Source organism: Topomyia yanbarensis, chromosome 1 (genome assembly GCF_030247195.1).
Source record: "Topomyia yanbarensis strain Yona2022 chromosome 1, ASM3024719v1, whole genome shotgun sequence".
NCBI classification, from domain to species: domain Eukaryota; kingdom Metazoa; phylum Arthropoda; class Insecta; order Diptera; family Culicidae; genus Topomyia; species Topomyia yanbarensis.
The window spans coordinates 198,217,082-198,237,543 of NC_080670.1; the positions used below are offsets into that span (position 1 = coordinate 198,217,082).

Sequence of the window (20,462 nt, forward strand, 5' to 3'; positions counted from 1 at the left end):
TGAGTCATTGTTTTTGTAGCTAGTAACCCTACTAAGACAAGATTTTGAATCAAATCCATGTAATGGTCTGGATAATGACATTCCTATTCCTATGTCCAAATAGTATGCTGGTATATAGATATTGAACTGACATTTTAATCATTGTACTAGTCAAGTAAATAGTCTGTAAGTATCGACCAACTACCATGTGAACTATCGAATCACGGAGAAATGACATTGGCTAGCGATATGATACTGCCCTAGAAGGACACAAGCGCTCTCAGTGTTTCGAATGGAATAAGTTGCGAACCGTTTACTGTGGGTAGTAGATAGAACACAATAGATGAAGACATCGTAAGCATCAGGAATTGCGACAACTGCTTGAAGAACATCCCCATCGTTCGTAGAACGATAAATTGATCGGAATAACGTATAACCATCCTGTAAAAAGGTTCCCGCTACTGATCTGATCCCGCAAATTCAAGAACAAGAGAGAGCAGCGGGCAAAAATAAATCTATTACATTGCAACTGACTAGAATTGAATTAATTGATTTACTAATATAATTTTTACTTGAAAACCTACTTCGTTCCTTCTAACAGTCGTTTTCGAAGAAACAATAGATTCACGTAATACCAGATGTGATGAAAACGAATGCTGTAATTCAGATTAGACCCCAGTCCGATTTTGGTTCAATTGAGAAAAAATTTGCTAGGCATGAAACTGAGTTCAGCTTCATGCAAAATCGACATAATATATTCGCATGTTATTAACTATTGAAGGACCTTTTCAAATGTAACGCTCAATTTATCGCAATACGTATTTTGTCAAAACCCATCAAAGTAATCAACAGTGCTCCTAGAATACTTTAAATGACGGTATACATTTTCCATTGAAGTGGTCCCTTAATCGTGCCTGTATCGACACCGAACTACTAAACGCGCACCACCGGGCTTACCACCGCCGCCATATGGTCGTCTTTGTTTTGATTTTGCATCTGTTGTGTGCTAGATTGCGGTCGTCCCCCTCCCCTCTCACCTTATCACAATGGACGGCGGCGGGGGTTAGTGTGATGCGATGGGAATAATTCGAGGGGAATAATAGGACACAAAAGCGGACGTCAGTACTATTCTTGCGGGAGGGAAATTTTGATTCGGTAAAAATAGACCTTTCGTGGCTTTGTGAACCGGTCGGTTTATTGGATTGGGTAGGGAAGAGGATCTAAAGGGGTAACGCACACGGTATTTAAGTTTTGGTATAGGAATTAGGGGAGTCTAGAAGGGTACGACGGGGGTAAAAAGTGATGCGCAAAAACAAAATTTGCTGTGCAATTTCGAACGACCTCACGGTGGAGATTGGTTCCTGATTTGCGGTTGGGATGCGCACGTGAATTGCTATTTGTTTTTTTTTTTTTTTTGAAATGAAGACAATGATGGCGAAGGGCCTTTGGATTGCTTCTTTTAAGTAGTTGTCTAAAAATAGAGTACTTTTCGTTCTCGATCTTGTCACATGACTAGTACGGTATTCTGTACTAGTGATGTGGGTTCGATTTTCTGAAGTCAAGTACGTAAAAGTTTAGAATCCCTAGGCTTCTGTAGAATAGCTATTAAGTTATGCTTGTGAAGGAAAAAACTGCTCATGATGCAAAGAAGGATAGTAAAGGAAATTGAAATTGTTTCTATTTTTCACAGCCATATTACCCATAGTAACAGCATTCATATAGTGACTCTCTTGAAGCGTCTCTGAAAATTTTAATTGCACTTGTAGCATGTTATAAAATTATGATTGTTATCTGGGAAGAGATTTTTTCTGTAAACCAGTTTATGGTTTTTAACGTAAAGAATGTAAGCTTGTACGGCACAGCCAACCTAAGAAGGTGTGCTAGCAAAACGCTATGTTGAATAGAGACAACTTACGGAACTACAGCGAAACCGGAGTTGCACAATATTGTAGTTGTGGGATAACGAAAGCCGGAGAAAAAAAAAGTTGTGTTTGTACGGTACTGCACCCGTGGTCATGATCGTACTGGTAATCAAATTGCCCCCATTTGTGTTTTCGGGTCAAATTTGCCCAAGTCTGACAATTGGCACGGTTGGTGATAAAGGCGATTTTCATTACATTGATTTTGCTATAAAAATGTCATATATAATACAATTCAAGAGAGCTGCTCTTGAAGTAAAGAAGGATAATTAACAGAAAATTCAAATTATTTTTTTTTCTTCAAAAGCTAGTTACGCAACGAAATTTTATTCACAATCAAGAAGCCTTGTAAGGTTCGAAAGATAAACCTGAGAGATGACAATAATGTATCTTCTCTCTCACCACCTATATTAACCATTCGGTCTTATGACCTTCGGTTTAATGACATTAGGTCTATTGTCCATTCGACCTATAGTACTCTCAGCCAAATAAACTCTTTGTCATGATATCGTGATAAAAATCACGAAAGTACAAACAGATTTTTCCATTCAGTAAAATAATTGCCTCAAACTACATCCTTCTGCATTTTCGCCGCTACTCGTATTGGGAAATATCTCACGCAAACGTGCAAAACCCTAACCCAACAGAGAATCGCGAGAGATGTGACTAGCAATGAATTGTTCGTGCTCACTCTCTCTCTACCGCCTCTGCCAAAATCACAATTCATCGTACCGCGCGCGTCACCTCTCTCGGTTGTGATGTCGCGTGAAAAGTCGCTTTTCCACCCCGCGCTACTCATAACCCCGCCTCCCCCTGATCGCTGGCTGCTCAACCCACGTTAGTTCGAAACTTTTCATCATTGGTATTTTTAGCCGCCGACCGACCGACCAACCGATTGAAGAAGCAGCAGAAACCGCGCAGAGATTTCCGACCGACTCTCCTCGATCATCGTGTGTTCGGCCACTCGGGTCGGTGGGCATGTAGAAGCTGGGTGTCGACGACGACGACGGCGCCGCGCAACAGAATGCAAAACAACTCGCGATTGCGTTAACATCAGCAGTAGTTAGTGTGAATTTGGTTCGTTCCAAGGGTTCGACACACAAAAAGTGTACTCCGAGAGGCTTTCGATAACCAAAAAAAAAACACCCGATAAAATGCCGCTGTGAACAAACGCTATCGGAACGACGTCCTTCTCGGGGTCGATCGTTGTGAGTGAGTGAGTGAGTGTTTTTTTTTTAATCCGTCAGTTCCTACAGTCTGCCAAGTGAAAGAGAAAGGTAGATATTTGAGAAGAAGAAAAAACTTTTCGTTTCCGCACTCGCGTCGCCAGTTCCCCGCGAGATTCGCGGTCAAGAACAGTGTTTTTTTTTCGCCCGCTGATCCGTTTCGGTCAAATTGTGAATTTCCTCCCAGAAGTGTTACAGTGTTTATAATTATTATTTTCTCGGGAAAAAAAACCGATAAAGTTCGGATATGTCCACGTCGACGACGGCGACGGCGACAGTGAAGATCCCGCCTGCGAAAGTAGTAAATTATTGTACCGAAAGTTCGGCCAGAAATGTAATTCTCTGTTGTCATCAACCACAGCATCAGAATGGATCGTCAGCAGCGCCAACGGCAGGCAGCGGCGGGGGGACCGCTAAAAAGTCGGTCAAGGTCGTTCAAAAATCATCAGCTGCATCAGCAGCGGCAACCTCGAACGGTACTACCGCTCCTATCTGTAAGCAAGCCTCCCCGGTGAGAAAAGCGGCCAACCACGATCGCAACCATGCAAAACGATCCAATTCTCCGGAACCGCGCTCTTCGCCCTCCTCTTCCTCCGGTACCGAGGAAGATAGTAGCGGCGGCGGCAGTAGCAGTATTAGTGGTGGTTCCACACCAGCTACTGTTGCCGCTGTTCCCAAAGGGTACACCAAGCCGGAACTTCCGTTAATCAAAGGAAGTGGTCCCAACGGGGAACTCACCCTGAAGGATATTCCCGTGTCGGGAATCTCTTTCCAGGAGGTGTTCAATCCTGATCACGAGGGTCCCCCTGTCACCAAGGTCATCATCTACAAACCGAAGAGCGGCCGGGGTCAACCGACGGCGAAAGTCATTGTGACGAAGGTTTTGTCTGTTCTCGTTTCCAGTGTTGTGTTTCCTGTTTTTGTTGTTGTTATTGATCGCGAGGTTGTCTTTCCGGATTCCGGTGCGCTAATCAAGTGTTGTGACGGCACGACTCTTTGTGCATTCTCGATACATCTGTGTTGTTTGGCTAATGGAACTTGGGACGGGGTCTAGAAAAAAAGTTAACCGGAGATGTAAATGCATTCTGTTCTTGAATAGTGGTGTAACTGGGGAGTTTTTAAGACGATATGGATAAAATATAAAAGATGTTTTTTATTATTCATGAGAAAAAAAAGTTTCGCATACATTATTTGAAATTTTTTTTGAAAAAGTTCAAACGGAGCATTGTCGAAAATTTCCGAATGATTTGAATAAACTATTTTTTTAAATGAGAGGGAATTTCAACCGTTTTGTTCGACACCGAAAAAACATTTTTGCCAGATCGATAGGGCTCTCGGGTACCCAGGTAGTAAAATTTAAATGCCAATAACTACGGCCATTTCTAACTAATTTGGAATTTTTTGATATTTTGAATTCAGGAACTCATCTACCTTTTGAATTCAGACATAAATAGGTCAAATTTCCGTAGGTCTGTTACAGCATTGGGATGCTTATTATAAATTAAAATAGAATACTACCAATATGGGATTTAAAATTATGGAATCTTCCTTAGAAATCCACTTCAAATCGTTACGGGATCTTATGAAAATATTGCCTTAAAACGACTATTCACGGCATTTTCATTTAATGGTCCCATCATGATAATATGTAGTCCACTGTTACAGTCTCGTTGCGTGGGATTGACTACCGCCAAGGGCACCAACCTTAGGGGGCGCTGAAATTTAGATCTGCATTATAAAATAAATCAGGAAAAATGGGCCATTTACATGAACACACAAAATTGTTGCTCGAAAGTCCATCTGAAAAGGAAAGCCAATATAATAATATATAATATCTGGCCCATAAAGATTTATTCACAATGCATTTCCCGCGCCAATAGTCACCCCATAGGAGTTTGAAAGGGCACACCATTTGGTACTGTCCAGCGCGATTCTCATTTGATTTCAGTATTATCAGTAGATCTAAGCATAACAAACTCGAATCGATGATCCCACCGTCGATCTCTACTTTGTGGACGGGCATGTAGATGCGTGAGTCATCCACAAATGACTTGTCGCCAGTAACGTCGGTTACCACATCTGAAACTCCGCACAGGGTGCCAGAAGACCACGCTACGGTCCTGCACTGATGCAATTCTAAGCATTTTGACACCCATATTGCTAGAATTCTATGAGTCCGGAGATCTGTAGTTTTACTGGGTCGAAAAGTATGGGTTTCTGAAAGCGAAACATTCAAACGTGTTTCAAATCGGTTTGAAATTATCATTGCTATGAGCTTTTTAGTTTCGCGGGTAGACTGGTACCCTGTCGGTTTGCTTTGGAGAAAATTAATCTTGGAATCCCTCCTAAGCGGTCCTGTTTATATAGGATTTGAAAACATTTTACAGGACATTTGCAAAAATTGGCGATACTTTGAGGCAAATTCAAGAACAATTAGAACTACGTTTTAAGATTATGTAACAACACTAGAGATTTTTGGGAGAAATTTGCAAAATAACTGAAGAGAAATATAAGTGGAAATGTGTGGAAAATTAAAATAGAATTTTTAGTAAAATTTGCGAGAAAAATGCAATGTGAAAAAAGTTCTAAAGAATCTTAGTATCTGAATGTTATGTGAATTTTTTTGTGTGAAGTTTATGGTTAGTTTGGATATTTATAACAATTTGGGATACTTAGGATATTGTGTTTTGAAATTTGAAGCATATTTTGGGGTCATTTTCAATTTTACTGCAGTTTAACGGAAGCTTTGCTCAAATTTTGATGAAAATTTTATGAATTGGGTAAATTTCTGAAGCAAAATTTTGAGCAAACTAGATTATTAAGATGAGATTTTGAGTTGAATTTGTGGGAAATTTTAAGAAATCTTGTTACATTTTCTATGTTTGAGAGTAGCTTGGACTTGAAAAAACTTAAAACAAATTTGGGACGTTTCATTTTGAAATTTAAATAATATTTAAGCGTAATTTTTTGTTTAAGAGAGTATTAAGGATAATTTGATGCAAATTTCGCTCAAATTTGGATGAAAATTTTATGAGCTATGTGTTAGATGATTAAATGTAAATATCAACGAAAACAAAATTTGTAAAACATTGTAAATGCTTAGACAAAATTTTTCGATTTTTTTTTTTAATTTTTTAGGAAAATTCGTCGAAAATGTGTATGTGCCTAAGAAAAATTGTAGGGAAAATTGGAGCATATTTGATTAAAATTTTGCGAAATTAAATATTTTGGGTAAGCATTGCGCATATGGGTGGTCAATAGTTAACGGAAATTGATGATTAATGGCATTTTGAAATCCAGGATAGCGGTTTCTGGGTACCAGAACATCCCGAGAATTACCATCAATATGGGTGTAATTTAAAAGGGACAGGTCAGTAGATAACGGAAATTGCCTACTGACACTGTTCGAAATCCAAGGTGGGTTTCGGTTTCCACAAAACTCAGCAAACCATAATTAATATGGGAATTTTTTGAATGTGGGTGTTTAGTAGACAACGGGAATCGACGTTAGATGCCATTTTGAAATCCAATATGGCAGCTTCCGGTTACCACAACATAAATGTCATTTGAAAAGTGATGATAAGTGGATGACGGAAATTGATGACTGACGCCATTTTTATCCCAGAAAGCAACTTCTGGTTACCATTTAATATTGGAATTCAGTATGAAATTGGATGCATTTATAAAAAGGCCCTATATCTCCAAATTGTATATGTTGTACAAGTTTTCATACTTTACTATTGAGAATTTGTCACGAACAAATCGCCGAGAATACCATTTTAGAGATTCCGGCTGCTCTTATGAAACCAGCAACACGCACGTTTATATGCTTTCTAAAAAATGTTTTCTTTCGGACCGCAATGAGAGAGGGAACAATGGCAATTTACTTTTTGGAGGTAACTGGAAGCCGCCATTTCGAATTGCAAAATATTGTCAATTCAAAATTTTCGTTATCCAGTGATCAACCCCTTTCAATAGACATTCATATTGATTATGAGTTCCTAGCTTTTGTGGTAACCGCCATATTGGATTTGAAAATGGCGTTAATCATCAATTTTTGCTATCTACTGACCAACTCCTTTCAAAAAACATTAATACGGGTGGTTTTCACTGTTTTGTAGTAACCGTAATGCGCCTATCAGATGTTAAGAAACCTACATGTTATTTTCTTATCACAAAAATGGGTTAATACCCCTTCCTTATCTTAAATATTTTGTCAAACCATTTTTGCGCCAATGCCTTTTGCACCCTCTTTTGCTCGAAATTGTGATAAATATACCTTTTTTGTATATAACTTAAAATGCTGGAATAAAAGTGATTGAAAGTCCGTTCAATTGACCTTATTGATCTTTCAATTGAATCATTTTTTCTGTTTTAAGCTCTAGGTCAAAAATTGCGCAATATAGATTTCCTGCCGTGTATCCTTTCCAGAAAAATGCATCTACGGAAAAATGGTGAACAGTCGTCATCTTGCGACTAAATCTCTTGAAAACAATATATTTTGTCCTTCACCACTAGTATTATAAATCCCATTTTGAAAGATCTCGTTTTACCTCTTTATTGCATGAAGAAAAATTCCTGAAATATGCCTCTTTTTTCGTATTCTACTGTTGTTCTGCAACCACTTAACAGAAAAGGAAGATTAATGTTAAAAAGGAACTGAGCGCAAAATTGTGATAAATTTCTAAACAAAATCTGTAGAATATAGTCAAAATGAGAAGTAAAAAAACAGGGAAAGGGGTAAATCAAAAATATCAAAAGAATAGACAAAAAGGTTACAAAAAATAAGATAAAAAAACTTTTCAGAGAAAAAAAACGAAAATGTTATAAAAAATTGAAGATGGAAAGATAACAAAAAAGCGAAAGAGACAAGAAGACGAGTCAAAGAACAAGAAAAAGGAAAAAGAAGAATGAAAGGAAAACGTTAATAGTTCGAAAGAAATGAAAGCAAATGGAATTATAAAAAATAGCAAAAAAAGAAGAAAGGCAGTAAAAAAAATAATATAGCTTAAAGGAAAACGCAAAAGTTTTAAAATACGATAAAAAAAGAGAAAGTTAAAACAGCAAAACGATAACAGAAAAAGTGTGAGGGTAAATGACAAAGAAATAGGAAAAGTGAAACGGTGAAAGAGATGAAAATCAAAAATGAAAATGCGAGAAGAAAACACAAAAAAGGAAAAAAATGCAAAAAGGAGATGAAAAAGGATCTAGGAATGGATCTAGATGTGGAAAGAAAAAAATTGATACGTTGGAAGAAAAATGTAAATAATTGGGAGGAGAAAAGTATAACAAATCAAAAAAATCGAAAGAAAGGAGAAAACAGGAAAAGCAACAAGGAAACGATATTAGACAAAAAAACAATAAGAAAATAAAAAAGAAAATAAATAGTTTTTCTTTTGAGCAAAAGTAAAAATAAAAATCATATACTAAAGGGAACAGGAAAGGAAACAAATTGAGAAAAAAAAACAGAATAAAAGCATCTAAAAGAAAAAGAAAAGATTACAAGCATAAAAGCGTCGATCAAATAAAAAAAAGTCGAAATTCTGACCGATTTCATAACCTGAGAAAAGGGAAAAATCAAAAAGAAAGAGCAAAGCACAAAAAAAAAGAAAAGGTAGGAGAAAAAATAAACTAAAAATTATATAAAATAAATATAAATAGAAAAGTAAAAAAAATAAGCCAAAAATAGGAGAAATATACAAGAAACATAAATAACGAGGAAAAAAACAGAACAGTAAAGTATAAGCAAGAAAGGAACAGAGAAAAAAAAACAAAAAATGAGACAAGAAAATTGAAAAAAAGGAAAACAATGAACGAAAAATAAAAATAGTGCAAGTGAAAAGGCGAACGGTATAAAGCTGTTCACACCCACGAGGTAACAGATAACATGCCACAAAAAATATTCACTATGGGTTTTGATGTATCTATTCCAACGTGGCAGCAGCACCAGCGCTGGAATAAATAGAACAAAATCAATAGTGAATATTTTACTTGTGACGTGTGCCCTGTCGCCTCGTGTGCGAACAACTTAAAAATCGAAAAGATATCGAAAGAGAAAGGTTAATGTAAGCTGAAAAAGGACGAAGAACAGAATGAATAATAAAATAATTAAACAGGAAAATGTTATTACTGTAGATAAGTTAAAGATGCAAATGAAATTTAAATGGAAAAATGGGCACACATAAAAAATTAAAAGGAAAAAAGTAATAAAAGACAGAAACAGAATCGAAGAAAAAGAAAAAAAAGAAGAAAAAATATCAAAAGACAAAAATAAATTTAAAAGGAAAAAAGTACCACAGAAAAATATAAAATAGAAATAACTAAAAAAACTTTTCTGAATGAGAAAGGCAAAAAGGGAAATCAATTTAGAAAAGTGGTTGATTAACGCTAAAAATATAATTTCTATCAAAATGATAGATAAGGGAAAACTTTTGGAAAAATATCCAAAGGAAGCAAGAAAAACGTGAAATGAGAAAGGGCACTGGAACGGAAAATGTAAGAGAGAGGAAAACAGGAAAAAGTATAAGAAACAAAAAAAAGAAACAAGGAAAAAAAGAAACAAAAAGGAGAAACGATTAAAGATAACATGGCGAAGTACAAAGAAAAACTAACTAATATTCCTGACAGCATCTGCTCCAGCAGATGCTGCCAGGAATGATATTAGTTAAAGGTGAAAATGAAATTTTGAGATTTTACTGCAATCTGATAAAACCTTTCAAATTAGACTGTCTTCAACAACAGGCAGTCAAAGAAAGTCTAATTTGTCCATGTAATTAGACGATTGTAAAAGAGCGAAGACGAGATAAATAATAACCATATCATACTATGGTAGATTGGTTTTTTGCGTTTTCCACACGAATTTAGCATCAGTGCACCAACGCCACCGTGGAAGTACATAACTTTGATTTAGAGCAATCGCAAATATTTGCTGCTCAATAACCCTCGCTACACCACTGATCAATGCCCAAAAATAGCTCTCCGGTTACATGAAATCAGCCCCAGTCCCAAACCGCCACACTGTCAAATCACACTCTGTGTTCCCTTTCTTTCCCCTTCTCGTCCCAGCAGTCGGTGTTTGTTCGGTTCTGCAATTGTGCATCCATCTATCTGATGTGTATGTGTTTACAAATAGTAACGACAGACGTCATTCTCGCCGATCTCACCGCCCCGACTGATGGTTGTTGTGTTTCTCTAATAGCCCGTGGGACGCCCGCACAAGTGAATGTTTCTGTTCCTGTGGTCCTTAAGTGTTTCTTATTTTTGGGAAATCGTACGTAGTCGTTGTTCTCGTTTTTAGTTCCATGTTCGTTCAGTGACTAATGTTAAGATTCATTGCGGCAACGTCAAAGAGGGATCACCGGAAGATCAGAAGAAACTATGGCGTTTGTTGTGTCACTTACTTCTTTCCCAGCTCACCGGCGGCGGCGACGACAGTAATAATGATAACAGTGCGAGTGCGACTTCGATGAACAGTGAAAGTTATTACGGTTCAAGTTCAACGGGGCCCATTATGGCATCCTACCAACAACAGCTCCCGCATCAGCAACAGCAAATTATTGGTGAAAGTGAGTACCCATCGCAGGCATATCAACAGTCGATGCACGGCGGTCCCCCGGTACCGCCGATAAGAAACTACGAAAATGTTATGATCGCAGCGAACCCCGCCGATGAGGGACTGATGTATACGGCGGGTCTGCTTGCAGGAAGTCACGCTAATTACAATGGCACCTATTACAACGGTGAGTTAATGGACTTAAGTGCGTCGCAGTTGCATCAGTCGCCGATGGGTCCTGTTGTGCCTCAGCAATATCATCATCAACCGCAGCAGCAGCAGCAGCAATCACCCCAGCAGCATAATGATATGTACAATGCCGATATTGATTTTATGAACAATTACTTGAAAAGTCTGCCTGATTATGCGGCAGATTGTAGGAGTTCTTCGGCAGTCGCAGTGGCTCCAAGCGCAGGTCTTAAGAGTGAAAACTATCGGCATCATTACGTCAATGATCCCTACTTTCAATATTACGACAGTGCAACGGCGATGCAAGGTTACTACCCGATCGCCAAGTCCAGTTCGTACCACGCATACGGTTCGATCCCGGTAACGTCCAGCAACTCCGGGAAACACCACTCGACAGGAGCAGGTCATCCCACGTACTATCATCAACAGCCCCGGCAATCGGCAGCCCATCACTACCAGTCCCAGCCGTTTCTTCAACATTCACATCATCATCATCATCAATTACCACCGCACCATCACCACCCTCATCCCCATCACCAGTACCATCATCAGTCTCATTACCAGCAGCCACCGCCGCAACATCAACAAGCGGACAAAATGCCCCGAAGTACCTCCCATTCTATGCTACCACGTGCCTCGGCTGACAGCAGATATTCAAACAGCATGTCGAATGTAAACAGCAACAACAACGCGGCCCCCAAGAAAAATCGGACCACGCTTAATGATGGTAGTAACAACGGTGGTGGTGGCATAGGTGGAGCGCCCAAACAATCTAGCATGAGCAAGTTCTGGCAGGATACAACCTCCAACAAACCCTCGAGCAGTCCCAAGTTCGGCTGGAACTACGATCGGATAATGGCCAAATCGAAAAAAGACGTCCAGAACAGCATCAACGAGTACAAGAAAAATGTAACCAGCCTGCACAATCTGTACAGCGTGGTGGACGGTGGCGGAGGATCCTTCATCCCGGAAGCAAACAATCACTTCAAACTACGCAAAAACTATTCCTACTCCCACCTAGACAAGCACATCCGCGATCATCTCACAGAGGAAGAGTTCCAGCAGCTGGTCAGCGAGAGCGAATCCAAACCGAACTTCTACAGCAATCACTCGTGTAACTTCGCAAACCCACTTTGCAAAAGCTATTCCAGCGGTGCTATGAGTTTCGGACAGCAGCCGCTGCCACCGGCTCGTCCACTTCCACCACCGGCGGTTCCCAGCCAGAAGACCACGACCAGCCTTACAAAAAGTTCCTCCAATGTTTCCATTCTGCGGAAACCTTCCATCACCCTCCCGGACGTGGCGGCCTTCATCCCGTCCCTCAATCTCGCCAAAAGTTCCTCTTCGTCCTGCATCTACACGAAAGCCCTGAACCAACCGAACAGCAAAAAATACAATCTATTCACCCCCTATAAAAGTATAGTCCCGGAACCGGTGACGGCCCCGAGCGACATCAGCGCAGCCAACAAAATGATCTCGAAAAATAACGCCCTCATCAAGAAAAGTGCCTCTTTTAATCCGTTCGGAAGTGCTCCAACAGGTGGCGGCGTCGGCGTAGTTCGCAAGGGAACTGGCGAAAGCTTCTTCATCAAACAGCACATCCCCCCGGCCAGCAAAGTGATCGTCGATTATCCGCCCTTTACGAAAATCTTCTCCATCCAGATCCCCATCAACGGTCATCTACCGCCGGCATTCCCCAGCGGCGGCGGTGGTGGTGTCCTACCGCGTGATCAACGCACCAGCCAGGACTGCATCATCAATATCGAAGAAGACAACATCGAACAGAGCATTGCCGATATCTACAATGTAGGCTGTAGTTTCGAGGCGGCTCCTCCCGTAGGAGGAGTGTTCAAAAGTTACTCGCATTCACGACTGAATCCGGATGCGAAGAACTTCACACCGAATCGGGCGCTTTGTGAACAATCGGCCGTGTCCATCGGTCAACCCGCGGCGGTCATTTCCTCCTCCGTCTTCAGTTCCGGCAGCAACGAAGTTACGCCCACGTACGTGTCGGTGAAAGGAATCACCCTTTCGCAGTCGGCCACACAAATCGCCTCCTATGGAGACGATCCGGAGGATGAGGATACCATCGTTCCTACCGGGTCCGACATCGATGATGATGACGATGAGGACGACGACGAGGATGAGGATGATGACGACGATGAGGATGAATTCGATCTGAACTACCTGAACGATGAAGATTGCATCGGTGTTGAGAATCTTCCGGACGACGAGGTGGACGAGGGCATCTTTGACACCGATGTCAATCAATACTTTATGCCATCAAGTTCCAAGTCGCTGACAGGTGGAGGCGGCGGTACCGCTGTCCGTCACACAAACACCCCCAAACAACAGCAAAAGTCGGAGATTCCTCGGATATTCACAACCAACGCGGACATCTTTTTAGAAACGGATGATATCCCATGCGCCGGGACTGACATGCTGGTATCGGATTCCACCGATTCCTGCTCGCCGACGGATGTGACCAGTACCACTATTACAACTACGACCACGACGGCCACGGAGATTTCAGCCGATGAGATGGAGGTAGAGAGCCTGTTGCTGCTCCGCTTTGCTTCACCTCAGCTGATGCGCTTTGATGCTTCCGCTGCTCTCCCTTCCCACACCGAGCGCCTTGTGTTAAAGTGATAACCGCATGTATGCTAGTTTTTTGTTGTTGTTGTTATTGTGTTGTTTTAATTCCAGCTGCTACTTGGGCCGCCAGCCATAAACCGATCACACAATCGCACGGATCTTATACCGACCATGGATGGAGGTGATAATGATCCGTTTTTTAATGGTTCCGAGAGGCAAGCTTTTAATTTTTTTTTTTTTCGTTTGGCACTGTTTTCGATTTGCTCGTTTCGAATGTGAATGTGTTTATAGGTAAAGCGCAAATTAATGAATTTAATTGTTACAGTTTCGCCGCCCGAAACGAGCGGCTGGTAATGCATCAAGAGCTTGAGAAAATTGTGAATGAAAGTTTAAATTAAATGAAAATTTGTGTTTATAACTAGGTCTCCTGATTGAACTTGGACTAATTTAATTAATGAGGACCCGGAGTTTCGTTTTTTTCGAAAATCTCCGCTGGCGTCTCGAAAATATCACGCAATGGTTGAGGTACAAACGTGTGAACACAGACAAATAGACGGAATTTTATGAGAGAATTCTCTCAAAAATATTGTTTTGCTCATATCACTAGCTACTCCTTTTATTCACAGTCCTAAACACTTATTTGCAAGTGGGTTATCCGTCATGCTCGAGAACAATGTTTGGCTAGTGATATATCCCCCGTATATTTGCGCAAATGTCAGTGGCGCCATTATCGCATATGTGACGACTGTTCCAACTAAATACTATTTAAATTAACCGTTGAAGCTAAGAGTAATGCATTCGAGTTAAATTAAGTTTGATTTTTGTGTTTCGAATTCATCTCGTCAGTAACTAGCACCAACTTGGAGCCAAGTTAGGCGATATAGTATGGCATATTTCTCTTTAGTGGAGGAAAATTAAGGTACAAACTATTTTTTCTTCATTGAGGAGAAAATTGTTTAAAACTATCTTAGCGCGTGAGGACCACACAACCTATAACTAATTTGGTTATGGAATTTGCGTTTCGACTTCGTCTCATCAGAATCTGACACTAACTTAGTGACAGTACTAAGCTAGTGCCGGATTGACGCTAGTTCCAAAAAACGGAGACACAATTTGTGCTCCTGAGCAAACCCCTAGTCAAGTGTGATATCCCACAAGAAAAGGAGCTCATTTTAAGCTGATCAGCTTAAAATGAGCCCCTTTTCTTACGGAACATCACGCTTAGCTAAGGATTTGCTCAAAAACACAAACTGTGTCTCCGTTTCTTTTGAAGCTAGCGTCAATCCGGCGCTAGCTTAGTCCTGTCACTAAGTTAGTGTCGGATTCGGAAGAAACTATGTCGAAACGCAAATTCCATACCTAATTTAGACAATGTATCCAAACAAGTACCCAAATTAGCACTAGTTAGACACAATAATCCAAACAGTCACACAACACACATGAACGCGTAAAGCAAATGGCTTGTACCGAGGCGTTTGCTTCCGTCGCCAAAAGACAAGCGTTCGTTTTCGCTTTCTCGTCTGCGGCAAACCATAGTTTCTATCTTTTCTTCCCGGGACATCATTCGGGACAAGCGAGTTACTCTAAGCGTTCACATGTATCATGTGATGCTTAGATTTTTGTGTCCAACTAGTGCTAGTTTGGGTACTATTTTAAATACATCGTCTAAATTGGCGCTAAGTTGGTGCTAGTTACTGACGAGATGAATTCGAAACACAAAAACCAAACTTAATTTAAGTTAGGTGCTGTGCCCAAATTATACCCAAATTGGTTTAATCTATTTTTTCCGTTTTGGGAATAAATATTGCATAGTGCATTCGAGTGTTATGTACGTTAGTCTGTGATACGAATTTCCACGCACACTTTCTTGTTAGGTGAATCATTGATATTTAAGAAAATATTAGACCAAGCTGATTTTTTCCGAAGGAAATTCTTCTGATGACTAAAACATGACGCCATTTTCCTAGAAATGTAAATCTTGCTAATCCAATCTGAAAGGTTGCGATTTCGAACTGTTTTGTTTGTATATATGGCGTGTTTAAAAATATCATCTGACATTGTGTTTATACACTCGCCTGTCCCAAAGATGGTCGATTCGATTGCAAAGTAATAAACATTGACACCTATCTTAATACACTACTCGTTACTTTGATTCAAGATCAGCGTTGTTGTTACTGTATGTTTTATTTTGTTTACTTTTAATTTAGAATGTCCCGGTTTGAACCAGTGATCGAATTGTTGTTTTTGCGAAGCGCGGTGTCATTTGTAAATTGACCTTCTTCGATTTTGATAAAACTTTTCGCAAGTTTCCGGTAGAAAATGCTTTAGGAAGATACATCCTATTTCAGACTAATTTTTAAATAAATATTCAGTGTCTATTTTCGGAAAAAAATTCCAGAAAATTTAGGGAATTCAATTTGACCTGGAAAATCGGGAATCGTCAGGAAATTTCTATTTAAGCCAAAGAAAAATACGTACCCAAAATAAATTTTGCAATAAAACACTATCGACCGTTAAACACTATCGTTATAAAAAAGATAATTTTTTAATATGTAATGTTCTCTCCTTCGAATCTCCCCCTGCTATGTATTGTACCTTTGACATATTCCAAACCGCTACGTGCAATTATATTAATTTGATCGATGAAACCTAAAAGCTTAACTTCCTCCTAAATATCATACCAACCGTGTTAATATTTCTCTTTTGGTTTTTGGCTATGCGGAACTCGAATTTCTGCTTCTGGAATCTTTGCCAACTATGTACGAATTAAGATGCTTGAATGTGCTCTTCGTGTCTAACTTCACTCCTGTATTATTCAATATAGGGTGACGATCACTTCCAACAGGCTGAATTAAACCTCGATGAGTTCTTTTTTTCTTGAGACCTACATTGCTGATGATTAAAATTTTTTTAATTATCTTCAAATCGGCATGCTATTTTGCTCACGATCACCATAAAACTGTAAGATGATAATTCATGTCGTTGAAATAGAAACAGAATATTAATGGTACCAGGTGGCTTCCTTGTGGAATGTCCAATGCAGTACCAAAGTGCTGAGAGCAAGCTTACCGTCGTCCACAAATAGTTGACGTTCAATAAGATAAAAAAAAATACGGAACCATCAGTGATTTCTTCATGACGTTGAAAAATTTCCATGACTTGAATTGGGTTTTACATCAGGGTAATTCCGCACGAAGTGATAAAAAAAAATATCTATCTAGGACCAATATATAAAAATCCAAATTTTGGCATCAATGTATGGTAATTCCCTGCGACAGGACGTGCAAAGTGAAGAAAAGTATATGTCACCGCGAACCGGCAATGGCCTGTCATTGCGAACCGGATCTATCTTGACGATTTTCATTTTCTTGAAATCGTCAGTAACTGGGTGGTATCGTAGCTATATACAAAGTGTTTTTAGAAAATATATTTCACATTTTGCTTAGATGCATGTATGCACAGAAACAGTTATGGTTAATATTATTTTACACATCTTATCCAAGCGATAACATAATTCATGTTATGTTTAAGCTCTATTATTTTCAGTACAAGTCTGTACCTCATCGGCAAAAATCATCGGCCCAGCACTATCGTCGGCATTTGCTTGAAAATATTCTGCAAGCGAATTTTTCGCTGCAAAATAACACGAATATCGAGAGGGAAAAGAAGACCATCTTCGCTTATCCCGTCCCAGGTAATTCCAAACCGCCTTCAGTTGAATGTACGGCTCTCGCATCTTCCGAAAGCCTTCATATCGGCAAAGCCCAAAAGCTAACTACTTCCTAAATATCGTACCCGTTGTCAATCTCCGTCGGTTACAGCTCCCGAAGATATATTGAACAGTTTTTGGCCATACGGAACACAAGTCCGTAGTGGTTCCGAAATCTTTACCAACTACGTACGAAATATGATGGTTCCAAGTAATCTTTCTGTTTAACTTCACTCCTCGTCATGTAGAATTGCGCTCTGAAACGATAGTTCACATCGTTGAAAAAGAGACGAAAAATTAGTGGTACCAGGTGGGTTCCTTGTGGATCGGGTATTCCAGTAAAGAAGTGTTGAGAGTCCCAAGTAAACCAATAGGCATTGTAACGTAGCCTTATAACGGCTTCAGATCTGCATATTGTACAGTCTTAAAGAACCAGTAAGTCCTATATTCCCATCTTATGCTGATATAATGCCAGAAAAGACGAATATTGAACCTTTGTTTAAATTACTATTGCTATTATAAAGCAATCTTGTGTAAATTGTAGCTGTGGTGGTTTTACCAAGATCTAAAATTGAACTTTTTTAACGCTTCGAAATAGGGTTTAAGTGTCTTAAAGGAAGTGGTAGAACAACACATTTTTGACAACCTTGCTTAAGCAATGCAATTTAATATCCTCCATATATTTTGTTCTATAATAATTTAACTCGCATATATCATAATCTTTACACTTAACATTTAATTGCCATACAAAATATCATACTTTTTAGTACATATCACCAAAAAAAATGACAATGTTTTACGAAATTACCTTTAGTAAGGCTCGAACAGAGGTACCTTGCCTCGTCATTTACGGCAAGTGCTTTGCGTTTGCTGCCTAGGCTATTTTGCATATATTCGAATGCAATAAAAAAATAATTCTTAAGAACTATTGCATAACGAAAAAACTTTATATACGTAAATAGAGCTAGCGCTAATGCTACATTTCGACAGCGCCTGTATGTATTTACAATACTAATATAAAGCTCGATTGCATTGTAAATGCTACAATACGATTTTAATGCACCCTTAATGCAAATGATTGCCTGAAGGCTTCAGAAATTTTTTATTATGGATCATCGAGCCGAAAACAATTGTTTTCCACCTAAAAAGAATTTATTTTTTTTTAAATATGTTGAAAATGATTCCAGGTCATTTGGTTGACTCCCGTTTAATAAAATTGGCCGTTTGGCAGACTGACATTTGACCGGCCATTTTGCCAAATTTGTCTTAATTCCAATTGACCGAATGAAATCGTATTATTTTGAATAATGTTAGTATGATCAGTGAAGAACAGCCCATGTTGTAAAGAAGGAAAGATATAATTATATGCAAAATGCATATTGCAAATTAAAATGTGGAACAGTTCAAGATTTTTTAAACTTCCGCTGTGGACAACCTAATACAACTCGATACTCTTAATACATACAGCATCCATGTCTTCAACAAAGTTGTTTCTATCCTTTCGGGCTAGAACAATTCCTTATTTATTTATTTAATTGTATTAATTTGATTATTTAATAAATTTATCAATTTCCAACAATGCATAGATTTGATACTATCGATTGATTGTGTTCATAGTTTAAATAATTATATTATTTTATTAATTTAAAATAAATTTACTTCGTAAATTTTGATAATTCAATCATTCTATTACTGGTATTTATTTATTTCCATTTTCTGGTTTATTGATTTTATTTGCCTTGCTTAATATTTTATTTATTTTATTTGTTGTATTATATTTATTTTCAGTAACAGTAGTAGTTTATATTTATTTAACTTATCGAATTTTTCAATTATTCTATTTATTTTAATCATTTTATTCAATCGGTTTTATTTATTTAATATATTTTTTATTGTGTTTAGTTTATTATAACATTTTTTTATTCATTCTATTTATATTTTATTAATTTTGGGTATATAAGTTTTTATGTTTATTCTATTTTTTTCTGTTCCATTTATTTTTTCCATTTGATTAATTTTTTTTTTGAACACCCGATTTAGTCAATTCCTTATTTTATCAGCTTTTCGACCCGATTTGGTTATCCTCCCATGAAAATTCTTTTGATTAGCTTCAGTTCTTTAGCATATTTTTCTCTTAAGATGCGAAGTGTACAAAAATTATAATTTCATTTCTTTTCAATTTTGCACTGGAAGACCCCCTTAAGAAGAAATTTGAACTACATAATCGGAAACGGTTATGAGGCTATGCCTAGTGACCAAATAAGAGTATACCCAGCTTCGGTTCATTAAAAAGAAAGAAAAAAATTGTCTCGATTTTGTCAGCCTAAAATACGCCAAGGGGTTGATAAAATCAGGTCTTCACTGTATTTTATTTATTTGTTGTTTTCAATTTATTCATAGCTTAGGATTTATTTTTGTTATTTTATTATATATATATATAGATGATTAACTTCCATTTTTATTTGTTTAATATAATTTATGTTATTCATTTTCTTTGTATTTTTTATTTAATGTCGTTTTATATCATATTATATTCATTTTAACCATTTTATATATTTGTGTTTTATGTACTTAATTTTGTATATTCACCTCAAATTTTTTTTTTTCAATAGTTCATCCATTTTATTCTTTGTTATTTATTTAATTCATTTTAACTATATTATTTTTAACTGCTTTGCTTTGCTTATTTTATTTATTATTTTATCTTGTGATTTATTCTAATTGCCTTGCGTTTTTTTAATATGTTTTATTAATATTAATTAATATAATTTTATTTAATATGTTTTATTAATATTATGCATTTGCTTTATTCTTCTGTTTTCTTTCCATTTATTTGCGTAGTGATTTATTTTATATTTATGTATTGTTAGCTTTGGTAATTTTTTTTATTTCAATTTTTTTATATATTTTATTCTTTTTATTCACGTTATCTATTTTATTTATTTTGCATATTTTATTTATTATATGTATTTCAATTTGTTTTCATTTATTTCATTTCTTTGCTTTATTGTGTGTATGATCACGTGGTTTTTGTGATAACCAAATAAAGGTAATAGTAGTCCAAGATTCCCCCTTACAATCGTCCTTGTTTTTACTATAAGTACGAAAAATTGAGCTTTTTGTCAGTTTTTATTATTATTGTATGCAATTGTCAATTGTCTCCAATTTGTTATCTGTCGTGCACCATAATTTTCGATGAGAATATTGATATTGAAACGTCATTGAGATTCCCTAATTCTATCTAAAATAGTTGATTACATATAAATAATTAAATCATTTTTTGGGTTTTAACG

The 20,462-nt window shown here is 37.7% G+C and overlaps 1 protein-coding gene across 7 annotated transcripts in view; it reads left to right on the forward strand.

Annotated features, from left to right (window-relative positions):
* LOC131687117 (uncharacterized) overlaps positions 1-20,462 on the forward strand; it is a 79,056-nt gene that overhangs the window by 10,817 nt on the left and 47,777 nt on the right. The window contains exons 1-3 of one of the 7 annotated variants that reach the window (XM_058971186.1): positions 1,446-3,425; positions 3,486-3,635; positions 10,536-13,412. In XM_058971186.1, coding sequence (XP_058827169.1) covers positions 3,372-3,425; positions 3,486-3,635; positions 10,536-13,412 — 3,081 coding nt within the window. In that variant the 5' untranslated portion in view covers positions 1,446-3,371. Of the gene's footprint in view, positions 1-1,444; positions 3,636-10,535; positions 13,413-20,462 lie in introns of those variants that run through there. The other 6 variants (XM_058971193.1, XM_058971199.1, XM_058971175.1 and 3 more) reach the window with 6 other exon arrangements.